This window comes from Olea europaea, chromosome 10, assembly GCF_002742605.1.
Source record: "Olea europaea var. sylvestris chromosome 10, O_europaea_v1, whole genome shotgun sequence".
NCBI lineage: Eukaryota > Viridiplantae > Streptophyta > Magnoliopsida > Lamiales > Oleaceae > Olea > Olea europaea.
This window is the reverse complement of record NC_036246.1, coordinates 43,106,103-43,121,519: the sequence shown is the minus strand read 5'-3', so window position 1 is coordinate 43,121,519 and position 15,417 is coordinate 43,106,103. Positions and strand designations below refer to the sequence as shown.

At 31.6% G+C, this 15,417-nt stretch overlaps 1 protein-coding gene across 2 annotated transcripts; it reads left to right on the top strand.

Annotated features, from left to right (window-relative positions):
* The first annotated feature begins 6,002 nt into the window (after positions 1-6,002).
* Positions 6,003-10,072, top strand: LOC111402374 (probable protein phosphatase 2C 66). Of its 2 annotated transcripts, none has more exons than XM_023030614.1 (5): positions 6,003-6,488; positions 6,759-7,142; positions 8,217-8,334; positions 8,901-9,124; positions 9,250-10,072. In XM_023030614.1, the coding sequence occupies exons 1-5, from the start codon at positions 6,216-6,218 to the stop codon at positions 9,820-9,822; spliced, it is 1,572 nt and encodes a 523-aa protein (XP_022886382.1). In that variant the 5' UTR covers positions 6,003-6,215; the 3' UTR covers positions 9,823-10,072. The 2 variants fall into 2 exon arrangements, with proteins under 2 accessions (XP_022886382.1, XP_022886383.1); XM_023030615.1 differs by having other exon boundaries at positions 6,361-6,488; positions 6,727-7,142.
* The last annotated feature ends 5,345 nt before the right edge of the window (positions 10,073-15,417 follow it).

Below are 15,417 nucleotides of genomic sequence, written 5' to 3'. Positions count from 1 at the left end.
GGATCTCCGTGAGATGGAGTATCACGGAGAGTTTTACTTCTTGAAAGGAGGGAACTCTCCTTTTGAAAAGTCAAAAGGAGAAATTTTTTTGTCCTCCCCTTTTTTTAAGGATGGATAATTTTGTTCATACAATATAAATTTATTGTTAATTCTTTTATGGTAAAATTTAATTTTTTCAATTTTAACTAATTACATAATATTTATATATTATTTAATTAATTTTTGTAACTTTATTTTATTTTATTTATTTATTTTGGTCTAATAAAATAATCTTTATACATTCTTTATGATAGAACGACATTCGTTAATTTGAATTAAATAATATTTATTTTTAATTTTAAAAGATAAGGAGTTTAATTTAAAAACTTTATAATAAATTTTTTCTATTTTTGTTTGCAATTCCTTTTTTTAATAATCTTTATATTTAGTTTCGTTTCTTTATCATATATATAGCCTAAGGGTGTCAAAAAGGCTCGGGTGGCCTGTGGTCCGGCATGGAAAAAGCCCGAGCCGGCCCGGCTCATGTACCGAGCCCCATTTTGGGGACATGAGCAGAGCCCGAGCCAGCCCGCGAGCTTTTATTATAAATAAAAAAATAAAAAAGAGAAGAAAAAGAGGCAGCAAGGTAGAATTATGCCAAGTTTGCTGCCTTTAAAAGACAGTTTTAAAGGAAGGGGAAAAAAAATCGAGCCTGTCCGGCTTAGCCCGTAAAAGCCTGAAGCTCGACCATTTTAACCGGGCCGAGCTCCAGCCTAAAATTTTAGGCTCGGGCTCGGCTCGGCCCAGCTCGTTGACATCCCTAATATAACTCTTGTTTGAGCCACATTATTAGAATGAAAATGTATTTTTAAATAGTGTATTGATGAGAAATGTGTGGTTAAGAAATAAGAAAAAGTTTTGGATTTGCTTATAATATTATTTTATCGAAGAATTTGTGATTGAGATGATGTCAAATCATCGTTGAAAAATATATTTTTTTGAAAAAAAATGTGGCTCAAACAGGCTAATAATATAGTATTAACTTTCATCAAGTGATGTAATGTATAAAAATGGATAAATATTGCAATGGACGTGACATTACAGTGAAATGACGTGTGAAAATGGTGAAATAGCGTGTGAAAAAAATGCTACGATGTGATTGAATAGAATAATCTATTATTATCAAACTAGTTTCTTGTGAAAATTTATGTGACATAAATAAACAGTAAACCTCACATTCTATAAGGAAGGATAAGGAGGGTAAAAAAATATTAACCTAAAAATTTGTAAGTATAAATATTTAGATATAATTAAATATTAATAAAAAGATTACACCATCTAAAATATAAAAAGTTACTTATAGATAAAAAAAAATTACTTCAAATTATTTAAAAGTAGTAAAAAAATTACATTTGTAAAAGCTACTTATTTATAGATAAAAAAATATTAACTTTAACATTTTCAAGTAGATATTTAGATATATTTTTTTAAATTAAATATTTATTAATAAAAAAATAACTATATAAATAAAACTAACAAAAAATTATCACCACCCTATGCACGGAGTGGTTACAAATGGAGAGTTCTCACCTTTTGAAAAGTCAAAACTTTTTCTCTCCTTTTGACATTTCAAAAGGAGAGATTCTCTCCGTCCAATGAGAGATTTTTTTTTAATTTAATATTTTCGATTTTAATTATAATATTATTTTATTTGTTTAATCTTTATACATTCTTTATGATAGAACGACATTCGTTAAATTTGAAATTAAATAATATTTATTTTTTCCTTAAATCATTTTAATTTTATTTAAAAACTTTATAATAATTTCTTTCTATTTTTGTCTGTAATTTTTTTAAATAATCTTTATATTTAATTTCGTTTATTTATTATATAATATATAGTATTGTCTTTAATCAAGTGAAGTAGTGTGTGAACATGTAGAAATATTGTAGTGGAGGTAATGTCGTAATGAAACGGCGTGTGAAAATGGTGAAATAGAGTGTGAAAAGAATGCTAGAGCGTCATTGATAATTTACTGTTGCAAAACCAATTTCATATGAAAATCTATGTGACAAAAATGAATAGTAAACCTTACATTCTCTCTTTTAAAATAAAGAGAGATTATGCTTTAGGCTTGATTTAGACTGAAAATCGACATGTGCCGGATTGATAGAACTATTGGGCTCATGCCGATTAAGCTTGCGGGTGGGTCGGTTCAGGTTAGCCCATTCTGACATGTTCGAGTTTCGCACCAAAACCATTTAAGCAAACTAGAACTTAAAAGCATGCGTCTAACTTTGTTTAATAAAGTTCTATTCATTCTTTTAGTTATTCTATTTTGTTGAGGTGTATAAGTGACAATTTTATATCTCAAAATACTATGTTCTTTATAGAAATTATTGAATTCATAATTGCAAAATTCCACACTATTATCAGTCATCAAAGTTTTAATTTTGTGATCAATTTGACTTTCAACTTGAGTTTTCCAATCCTTGAAAAGGGAGAAAGTGACATCTTTAGTTTTCAATAAGAAAACCCAATTTATTTATTAATATTATTTTTTTTTGAAAAGTCATCAATGATCAACAAGTAATATCTGAAACCAGATAAAGTGTACACAGCAGCAAGACCCCATAAATTAGCATGTAAATATTCAAGTGTTTGTTTGGATTTATGAATTCTCGTTGGAAAATGTAATTTGACTTGTTTTCCTATAACACATTGTTCACAATGATCAAAATTATCAAAATTTAATTTTCCAAAAATTCCTTTTTTTTTTTTTGTAAAGAGTTCAAACTCTTTTTACCAATATGGTAAAGTCTTTCATGCCACAATTTTGCAAGTGTAAAATTCTCAAATAAAGTAGAAGCAATCAAATCAAGTAAGGGTTTAGCTTTCAAAAAAAAGAGGCGCTGTCTCTTTGGGGTGCTTATGTTTAAATCATTGCCCATAAGAATTTTAATGTGTTCTTGAACCAAATTTATGTTAAACTCCACGTCATCTAACATGCTTAAGGATATTAGATTCCTCTTTAAATTAGGAACATATCTTATTTCTTTCAGGAATATTCTAACAACAATTTTATTGTCCATGTTCAACTAACCTTGAAAGTTTCCCCATTATAACTTGCCCGCCAAAAGTTTTTTCAAAATCAAGAAAACAGTTTTTATTTGGACACGTGTGGAAATAACAGCCTCAGTCAAGTATCCATTCATCACTAAGTTTCTTCCCCGTATTAACAAGGACTAAACCATTTTCAATCTTAGCTTTATTATAAACTAGGGCAGCACTCCCATCACCAAACTTCCTTTATTTGGAATCATTTTTCTTCTTATAGCAACCTTTAGCAAAAAGTCTCAATTTCCCATAGTAAAAACATTTCTTGCCTTTAGCATTATTTTTGGACTTATTTTTAACGCTCGACTTTTTTTTTATTTTTATTAAAATACTTGGAGTGATTATTAGATCTACTAAGAACTTTTTCTTTTGCAAAAAAATTATCAATGGTAAGTTCTTCCCTGCCATATCCTAGAAGAACCTTGATGTCTTTATGTCTGTCATTAACGAAGTTTAAAAGGATTGTAGCCATATAATATTTTGAAAGTGTTTTTTTTTTATCAATGTTAACTATGTCTTGGACAAGTTTTGTAAATCTCTTAAATTTTTCGTCCAAGTTGATTGAAGTATCCATTTTAAATGAAAAGAATTGTTTCAATAGAAAACTTGTAGTAGTTTTAATCATATACTTGGACTGAACTTTAGTCCACAGTTCAGAAGCAGTTTTGATTTTACCTACTCCTCCATGCATCTTCTTCAAGTTCAAATCTCTCTACAGGAATCATGTCAGTAGGGCAACTATCATCTAATACTTTAACACATTCCATTTGTATTTAAATAGCCTTCATTTTCTGACACCAAATATTAAATTCAAAATTTCCATCAAATAACTTCAAACTTAGCAATGTCCATTTTCCTAATAAAAATGAAACACAAGTTGAAGACAATACCTACAAAGAATAACAATATTCAGCTTAGTGTTAATTGAATCACAGTAGTACGAAAAGTAAAACAAGATTTCACAAGTTTTGTAAATTTCAAGCATATTCAGAGAACATGTCGGCCAAGATCAAAAAGAAAACACAGTGACAAAGATCACGGTACTACGTTTCAAAGATTCCTCCTATAAGGTCTTCCCTATGCACACGTTTGTCTCAGATTCTCAAGGACTCGTAGGAGCCTTTGGACAAAAATTAGTCTCAAGGAGGTTCTCAGTGTACAGAAAATCAAGGAAAAATCAAGAAACCCTAATTTCTGAAAAGGAAAGTTTACAAAAAAATTAAATATCTTACCCAACGAGTTCATACAAAGTGTTTTCTTTCGGTTTTGCATAAAAACAGTTTCAAAATTTTCAAATATGTAGTAGATCAGACACTTTCTTCTCGAATCCAAGTATCTTGCTACTCAGTAATGGCTCTGATACCACTGTAAGGCCAGATTCATACAATATCAGTTTTGAGAAACAAGATAAATTGATCTTACAGAAAGTAAATGTGCAGAAATTAAAGATCGAACACGAGAATTATTTTGGCCGAAACCTTGGAGGTTTGGAGACCATTTCTAACACTTACATCTCCTTTGAGAATTCAATAAATTGGATTAAATAGCCCAAAATGGTAACAAGGGTTACAAGAGTTTTAACCAATAAAACAGAGATAGCATAAAAACACTTATCTCTCAAGAACAACATCCGATCTATGAATAATCACCAAGAATTGTCCCAAAACTCCTCTGAAAATAACAACTCATAAAAACCCTCTTGTTCTTACAAATGTCCACTCGAAATATTAAAAAAAAGAGGCTAAACATCATAGATTACAGTTCTTAAATCATAAATTTCAGAGACAAGAACCAAAGATGAAACCTTGGTAGTAGAGATTCTCCTCCTCATTTTCTCTCTCTAAAACCAACAGCTAGGAGATAAATTTATCGATTCAGATGCCAAATGAAATAGCATACAAGAGATAAAGCCCAAGAATCATCCCGAAACAATAGCCAATGGTCAAGATTAAAGCCATGTGTCGTAATTCAGTAAAAATCGTCTTTACTAATAAAGTAGCAGTTCAGAGATGCGATTTTTGCTCAAATCCTGGAAGCACACATACAGGGTACGAATCCAACACCATCGCGTCTACAACTAAGAAACCATTTATTTTTTCTTTTCCTTTTCAGTGAAAAGATAAAAAAAAATTCCCATGTTCGATCGCAACATTTGAGGACCTTTCATATATCTCAAGATAATTTGCCCATGTTTGGTTTTGATTAAAATTTGATTTTAATCTAAGTCAAAGTCAAACAATCAATATCAACCACATCTTTTATGAGTCTCACAACTTTTCAAAAATTTCTATCACAATCTATAAGAAAATTTAATTTTAATTTCCACTAAACATCCTTTATGGATTAGTAACCTCTGTTTGTTATTTTTTAACAAATTAAATTGTTTGTTATAGTGACATTTTTAATCACACATTCACAATATTATATTCTACATACAAATCAATAAAGTTTTTTTTTTATTTTAACAACATATTTTTCAAAAAGTACTATTCAAAACTCCATAATTTCTCCTATAATGAGAGATATAAAGGCTCTAAATAAATTACTAGTCGCTATAATATTAATGTTGCCCTACTAAAATCTAAATCCAAATAAAAGAACAAGATTTGGGGCAAATCCCTTCTCCTTGGCAATAAATTTAGCTAAGCGTGCATATATAAATTTAATAATTGAAGATGGAAAATACTGTTGAACTAACAGCAACTACCTAAACTGAAAAACATAGTAAGGGCAGTGATATTCAAACAGGGACCTGTGTGAAAAGTGCCAAATGCCCCTGTTTGAATAGAATTATTCAACATGGTAATTCTGAGTTCCGGAAGATTCGTACGTGGTTGCTAATATTCACCAACCAAATCTCCTTTCTTTTCACATTTTCAAACAGTATCCTAAGAAATAAAGAAATATCACATGAAAAGTCCAAAAAAACAAAAACCCAAAACAAAAACTCAGACACACCTGACCTGCCGTTTTCCTTCTGGGTTCTGTCCTTTTTTCCCCATTATTCAGCCCTTCTTCTTCTACTTTTTGCTTCCCTTTTTCTAGGTTTTCAGCTAGAATTTCTTGATCATGCTTTTAATCCGATCGATTAGATAGGATTTTTACAAGTTTGGGGGGAATGGGTGTTTGTTATTCTTCGATTAATGGCAAGAAAAAGAGAGTGTGGGAGAAAGAATATGGTACAGATTTAAAGTTAAGGAAGGGTAGTTCTAGTGATTTTTTCACGTTTCTCAGCAAATTAAGTGGCGGCGGCGCCGTTGCAGCGGCGGAGAAGGGAGTACTTCATCGAGTTCCCGGCAGGCTTTCCGCAAATGGTGCAAGCCGGATCGCTAGTTTGTACACTCAGCAAGGCAAGAAAGGTACCAATCAAGACGCCATGATTGTTTGGGAGGTCAGTCAAATTTAATATGGTTCACATGAATTTCTATTTGCAAAATAAGACATCAAGAACCGTGATTTTCTAATATTATAATGTTAAATTTAGCTGTAGTTAGCAAATATGGAAGTTATGCTTTGTGTGACTAGATAAATTAACTTCTTGCCTAGCACTGTCGAGGTTTTTTTGCTTTGTTTGACCTTATGAAGAACTGAAAAGATGATGGGATACTACTCTTTACTATTTGGGTCAGTTTATGATTTGCTTGGATTGTTTCTCCGGTAGAATTTCTGTACGAGAAGCGGTATGAGTACGACATTTTGTGGAGTTTTCGATGGTCATGGTCCTTATGGTCATATGGTCGCAAGGAAAGTTCGGGATGCTCTTCCGCTTTTGCTGCGTGCAGAGTTGGAAGGTAAACACGATAGGAATCAAACTTCTGATCAAGAGAATGGCAATGCCCTGGAAATGACTCATTTTGATGAGTTTAAGGATGAAGACAAGGACGAGTTATTGGATGATGGGCAAAATGAAAATCTTCCGGAGATGCATATGCCAATCAAGAGATCAATTTTAAAGGCTTTCCAAATAATGGATAAGGAATTGAAGTTGCATTCTACCCTTGATTGTTTCTGTAGTGGTACAACTGCTGTCACTTTGATAATGCAGGTAAATCTTTGTTTAATTTTTGGTTTTGCTGCATCGTTGGATAATGAGAGTGGTTTTTAGATATGTCCCTTTCTTGGCTCTCCTGTTATTTATCTAATTATTTTGTTGTGTTGAATTTGTGCTTGCCTCCGTCTTTGGCATGCTATAGCCTATAGAACAATAGTCGTATGTCCTTTTTAAGCATCGTGAAATCTGTGTGATTTTTGTTGAGTCAGTTCCGTAGACTGTAAAGGCATCCATATTTGGTAAATCAGAGTCTAAAACTTAAAATTTCGGCACTCCAACAAGATACAGAAAATTGACCATTTCGTTGTGCTGTATAGTTGTACTTTTCAGGACTATATGGAACTACGTATCTTAGTTTTGAACTACTTATGATCTCATTTTCGCTACCAAGGAGCTCACAGAGCTCAGGGAATGATGTGATGCTATTGTTGAACATGGCAATTAGTATCGTGAAGAGTACATTTTCAAAAGTAAAGACTTAGAAAAAGTAGATTTTTGAACTGAAAATCTAAGGAAAAAGGTAACTTCTGAAAAACGTCATACCTGTTTCGCTAGGAAAAATTAGTTAAAATTAACTTTAAAGCTTAGCCAAACTGCATGCTCAAGAGTCAAGACAGAAGAAAATTGTGAATGATGACCAATGTTTTCATCTCCTCATTCCAGCCCCTTGGTCTTGTTGCGCAACCCTCACCACAGCTATTATCACCTCCACCATAGTACAGATTTTCTTTAGATTTAACTCATCATAACACCTCACCTGTTAGATGGCGTTTTGGGGGAATCTTGGGCATGCTACAAATCTTGACATGTAATTAATAAGACTAATCCCTTACCTTGTCAAATTGATGCTTTTAATATCGGATGATTGCCACTTTCTTGACCTGGATATTGTTGAGATATATGGTTAATCTAAGAAACCTTAGATTATTTCAGTCACACACCTTTGATTTGATTTATATGTAATTTTAAAAATATTTTAAGTTATATCAATCCTTGATCGCTTTTGTACTAAAAGAGGATATGAACCAATCATATATGGTATTAACTATCATGAACATGATTTTCCAGGATCAGGATCTCATAATTGGAAATGTTGGTGATTCAAGAGCAGTATTAGCAACGAGAGACAAGGACAACGCGTTGATGGCTGTCCAGTTGACCGTGGACTTAAAACCTAATCTTCCAAGTATCTCTCTTTATCTTTTTCCTCTGTTTCCCTACACACCTGCATGATAAAAACAATGTTGGTCACTCATACTTGCAGCGATTTTTCAAGTTAGACACCAAATTTTATATTATTTCAAGTGATTATTGAAGTTTTCTTTTTTGCTTCAATTGGAATTGGGTCACTCATTGAAAATCTATTAGTTTTTTTTGACGGTCTGATGAGGCTTCAATACGGAGGTAAACTTTAATCACCACCTTTTATTTATTTATTATTTTTTTTTTTTTCAAATTTTAACTGAGTGACCAAACTGAAGTAAAAGGTAAACTTTAATCACCACGTTAGAACAAAGTTTGGTGACTAACTTGAAACTTTGCTGTGAATGGGGGGACTAACAGTTTTTTTTACGCCACACTCACAATATACATCGAAAATGCTGATAGCAAGAAGAAATCCAATGAAACATTTGAAATTTAATTTTTGTTAAGACTTTCACATCCTGCTGTCCTGGCCAACATAATATTTATACACGAACTACCCTAAGGTGGTGATAGAACTAAAAATCGTGACCTCCTTTTCTTTTTCAGGAGAAGCTGCAAGAATCCAGAAATGTGAAGGAAGGGTTTTTGCATTGCAAGATGAGCCGGAGGTTGCACGTGTATGGTTGCCTAACAGTGATTCTCCTGGTTTAGCAATGGCCAGAGCCTTTGGGGACTTCTGTTTGAAAGATTTTGGTTTAATTTCTATGCCAGATGTTTATTATCACTGTATTACTGAAAGAGATGAGTTTGTCATTCTCGCCACTGACGGGGTATTATTTTCTTATCTCTTGTTATCAGTTGTTAATGTTGATCTCCCATCTATCTCCATGTAGCTATTTGATGTTTATTGCTTTAACCTTGGATGTCATTATAAAGGCTATTTATATTGAAATAGGTATGGGATGTCCTCTCCAATAAGGAAGCTGTGGACATTGTGGACTCGGCTCCTAGTCGTGGAACAGCTGCTCGAGCTCTTGTTGACTGTGCTACGAGAGCATGGAGGCTCAAGTACCCAACATCAAAGATGGATGACTGTGCCGCCGTATGTCTTTTCCTCGAACACTCCTCATCAACTGATACTGTTAATGCACCAAACATTGCAACGAAACCCCCTGAACAGGAATTGAGTAAAGTCCTTGCAGAGGAGGAACCGTCTGAACAGGAATCTGGTAATGTCCTTGCGGAAGAGGAACCCGATATCTCAATTATTGATGAGGCTTTTCAAGATGCTCCTGTCGATGGTACTAAATTGTCTAGTGAGATAGTGCCTGTTGTCGAGGAAGTCGCAGAGAAGCTACCCGAGAGATCTCTTAGTCAATCTAAGAGGAGTTTAGCTGAATTCCTTTCGACTGCAGAGGACGAGGAATGGTCGGCCCTTGAAGGTATTACCAGAGTTAATAGTCTGCTAAGCATTCCAAGGTTCTTATCCTGGGACAAAAGATCATTGAGTAGGAGAAAGTGGTTATGAAACAATTTTAATATGTAAATGGTATAATGCTGACAGTGAGTAAAGTGCTATCATTTATCTTTTGCTCTATAATAAAGCCTTTACTTGGTGCGCATTGGAAATGACAGGACAAGATGATGAAGAAAAAGGTCGAAAGTTGTCCATTATACTTCATAGTACGGTTTAATAATGTGTAGTAAATATACATTCGAAGATGGTCAGTCCGAATCTGATAGCTTTAAAATTATCGATTTGGAGTTAGTTGCATGAATTTCGGTCTGATGGGAATTTTTGTATATACGTTTTATGAATAGCTTAAATATTTTAAACGATCAAATTGCCTTTTGTTGCTAGCAATGCACTAAATTATCTTAATACTCTGGCTAGGTGTTTGGTACATTAAAGTCAGCTGCACTAAACATGGGCGGAGCCAAGAAATTTGTTCAGTACGGGCATAATTTAACCTGTGTCGAACATTGTGTTTTGGTCATAAATTTAATAATAATAAAATTATAAAACAAAATCATGAGTTTAGACCTAAAAATAAAACCAATGTAAATTAAAATATATTTTTATTTCACCTCTCCTGTTGCTATATATATAATAAAAAAATGGTTAATAAAATTGTTTGGGCCTAAAATTTCAGTGGCTCCGCCACTGGCACTAAATGCGTAATGTTATTCATCGCCACCAACGATGAACACCAGTTTATGACAATTAAATGACATTATATGATAGATTCATTTAAATGCAAAGTCATTATTCATTTAATTAACTTATAAAGTGTAACCACTTGAATTAGTGCTCTAGCATCGCTCGTATTCGTACTAAATTAGATAAGAAATGAACAAACATTTAACATATGTTTTATTCTTAATTTTGTTTAGTCTAATATATCAAAAATGTCGGAGAGTACGAGGATGTCTTTGTTAATTTTCTTTAGAATGAAGTCTCGTGGGCAAAACATTTACCCATTGGATCAAGAAAAGTAGAAGTTGGGCCCTCTGGTAGGTCTACCCAATCAATAAAAATATTGGATCAGGAAAAATCGTATTGGGCCTCTGCGTTACGAGTCCAAAATGGAATCTAACTGTAGGAAGTGGAACGAAAAAGGTATTATTTTGTGTGAAGTGTGAAACTTACGCTTTTAGGTGAAAAGGTAGTCGTCGTTGACTGCAAACGACTTTAAGTCTAAGCGTTTCTTTTTGCTCTAATTTCATTAGTCGGCTTTTGCCGTATTCTGCGCCTCACCTTGAATGTTCCAATCGTATTGATAAAGACGGAAGAATTAATGCCCTATTTTGGCTTTATTATCCATTTACAATTCTTCGTCCATTTTCTTCAATTATTCTCATCTTTATGCTGTTATTACTGAACTTACGGTATTCGTAGCAAGCTGATCCTTAAAAATCGTTCAAATCTTGCTAAACTATCTCTTGCCATTCACGAAAATGTGTCTTGCTTAAATTTTCGCGTACTAGTTTAAATTGAAAAGTAAAATTAATTTCATAAATTAAATGTACTGGCACGTGACAATTTAACATAAATTTGGTTAATTTTTGTCAATAGAGACGGATTAAGGATCATTTGCTCGTTTTCAAAACGATATAAATGTTTTCCCTATCGAAAATGAGAGAGAGAAGAAAGAATCTTTTGTTAGAAAATAAGGAAAATTGGGGCACATTATTTTGTTTGATATATATGTGAGCACAAATTAGTCAAAATTTTGAAAGAGACACGATTGTCCAGGTGAAAAATTAGAACAAAAATACAATTTTTCTATTGGAAAAAAAAATAAAAGAGAAATGATTTTAGCATGAAGAACTATGATAAATTGGATAAAAATTTTAATCATCAAAATTATCGAACTAAGAATATATGTATACTTTGTATTTTTATTTTTTGGTTTGTAATTGGTCTAATTTGCATGACAAACCTAACAAGACCATTCAAGATGTTACGCACTTTTGTTGTAAAAAATAAAATAATAAAAAAATGATTGTGTTGCTACATAATTATATTAAGTGGGTTTGACAAAGTCTTTGATAAAAAAGAAAAAAAATTAGATGATTACGATTTAAAATTTTATAAAATATGTGGTTGAAAAAGTTAATAATAATTGTGAATTCCATAAAAATATGTCGTTAAAATTGTTAAATTTTACATCAATTGTTAGCCTTTTTTAAGTTTTCATAAACAAGTAATAAACTTGATTTAATAAAATATTTAAAAAAAATGCAAACAATAGTTTAAGATAATCTAAATTATGCTTGAAATTAAATAATGCTATGTGACCTGACTAGAATTGTAATCACGATCTAAATGATAGATTAAATAAAATATGAAATTAAATAATTTATTTAATTTTACTTATCATCCAATGTCACATTAGCACCAATTAGACTGGAGAATCCAGCGAGATTATATAGTATTACTCGAAATAAAATTGTGTTTTACTTAATCAAGTTATTAGAATCATGACATTTGGCATTCCATAATTGATGATTGAGCGAGTGACTTTACAGAAGAACAAATGTTCTTAAATTATTGGCTAGCTTGTCTCGTCACATCGCATCAAATTTGCACTTAAACCCCACTTTGGGAACTTGAAATTTTGTGTTCATGAGAACTTATTCTTTAAATCACATCTTATTCGCTCGACTATTGTAGTGGTATACTGGTATCGAGCTTTTGTCTGTCCTGGCTAGGCAATTGACCATGCGAGAACGACTTATGTTTTTATTGTCTCGATGACAATCAGTTTTGACTAAACTCTTCTATTTTCATCGACGAACACATGGGATTCTGGGGTCACTTGATTCCCAACTTTTGAGATTTTTTTTTTTTTAATAAAGTTATGTTTGGTATAGATTAAATCTAAATTAAATTTAACAATTAATTTTAATAGAATATTTCATGAGACTCGTAACTTTTTAACTCTTATCAAAATTTACTAAAAGTCTGATTTTAATCTGCATCAAACAGATGCAAAATCATGATAAATTTGAACTTTTTCTCTTTTCTGTTTCTCTCTTGCGACTCTCTCCTTCAAGCGTTTTATCGAAATCTTAACTCTTCTAATTTTTTAGTTTTTTATTTTTCAAAAAATTGTCTACAATTTTTATATAAATGATCACTTCTACTACAAATCTTTACTTCAATCAAACTTTCAACTAATTATAACCTAAATTTTCATTTTTTCCCCTTGTATATATAGAATGAATTTAAAATATTATGTCCAGTTTGACGAATCATGTTTATTCCAATGATTATTAGTATTTAATATTTGTTATATGTTTTTCCCCCTTTCAATTACTTGAATTGATCGTTTTAATTGATTTTTTGTATCAAAATTTCAAATACAATATAAATTCTTTAAATGTAAATATAAATTTTCTTGTCCTAAGCGAAATATAATAAAAAGATTGTTCGAAATCAAATGAATGAAAATGATGACCAAAATATTAATGAAATGATTTTTCAAGTGTAAACCTTCGTTTTTCGAGTCAAGTATGAATTATTTAAAAATCAAAAATAAAATATTTCGATCCGTTCAAGGTTTGATTATACTATCTAACACAAAACGTCTTTATTCGTTGATGTTTGTTATGATAAAAGTTAGACACGATATAATCTCGTGGGGTATATACATAATCATTTGGCTCAAATTAGACAACAAAGTTAATTATTTTTTAATGATAAAAACAATTAAATTTATATGAGCATTTCGTACACCATTCAAACACGACCAGCCTTAAACGTGAAGAGAAAGATTAGCCAATTATGTGTCCTACATGTTCCTTAGATTTCTCCATCAATTATTTTATTATATTAATTAATACTTGCTCAACCATTATCCGGTTTGTCCACATCATGGTTCTGATTGGTTCCTGAAATTGAAGGAGACTTTCCTAGTACAAATAAAAACTTAGTCAATACATTTTTTTTTATAATTATTTATTGGAGAATAACGTTAATGAAAATCTTATTTCCTACAAGATTCCATGTTTTATATTTGTATTCTTTAATTTTTTGCTAGTAGACTCGGGACAAGTCCTTATACATTTTTGCACGATTCAGTTTGATTTGAGTCGATAGAACGATGTGGACATTGTCGGACTATCCCATATATCTCAATCTACTTTATTCGTGTAGTAGGATTAAATTAAGGGGAATTTGGCCAGATGACCCACTTGGACAATGATTTTGGACAAATAGCCTTTGACCATCATTAAAATGGAATAAAAAAATTTAAAATGTTTTAATTGATAAAATGACAAAATTGTCCTTCAATTTATATCAAATCATTCACCCAACTTCTTTCATTTCACCTTCTTCTTTCTTCTTCCCTTTTCCTGTGAAACCCTATTCCCCAAACTTGAATTCCAAACCCATCTTCTTCACCTTAATTTTCACTATATTTCAATATTACAAAAAACTTTTCTTTGACTCTAGTTTATTTCACATTACTTTACCCTCTCTTTGGTACAAATTAAGACAACAAAAAAGGTAATTTTTTCTACGATTTTTTTTTCTTTTTTGTTATTTTAAAATGTGATTTTGTGCTTCCATTACTATAGTTTTATAATAAAAATTTGTGAAAATTGCATTTTTTTTATGATTTCGTGATTTATTTGTATATTTAGTTTAGTTTTAGCTGAGTTTTTTTAATGTGAATGGATTTTTGATACATTTGGGGTTTTGAAGATGATGGGTTAAAAAAAATTAATTTACTAGCATTGCTATAAATCGAAATTGTGATATGTAAATGTGCTTGTTCTTTGATATGCCTTGAAACTTAGAGAGTTGCATTAAGAATAATTTGATTTAAATAATTCGGCATTTTTAGGAAAATTCTTTATATTATGTTTTACTGTAATTCCTATTTTATGTGAGTTCTATTATTAAACTTTACACTTGTTGATTTCAGAATTTTTTCATATTATATTTTGCCTATTTTTACCACAGTACCCTTATTTGTAGATTGGAACTTCACCTACTAAATAATGTATATAAGTTTGCAATTTAAAAGGTTGTGTTTCCCCTTTGACTTTATTGAATCATTTTATTCTTTAGTTGCGTAAACGTTGTATCATTACGCCTACATTGATTATTACTTGATTTGACTTTGATTTACCTGTTGTTCCAAGAAAGAGAACTAGCATTGAAATCGTTTAAAAGTGGAAACACACTAATTTTGGTTGTGACAGATATGGCAGGTCATGGCCTTGATATTCCCTACATTGCTCACGTATCAACAAAGCCACCAGCTGATTTGATAAGCCAATCAAGAGGTACCCATTGGCTGATTTGGTTTACAAGTCGAGCTCCATATAGAGGTAAAAGTAGACGTGGTGTGGGCATTTTGGTGGTCGTGATTTTAGAAGTGATAACTCTTATACTCGGAGTGGGGAAAGCACATATTAGTACAGTGGTAGTGGTTGAAATAATGTTAATTATAGTGATGGGGGGGTATGATTCTAGTGTAACTAGAGCTTAGGATTAGCGTTTTACAGTACCCCTCAAAATTATTTTGTTTCAAGGTATATATATTTTTCACTCGAGTTTGAGAATTTTGATATTTTGAAGAATGTAAAAAAGTTGTAGATTACATTT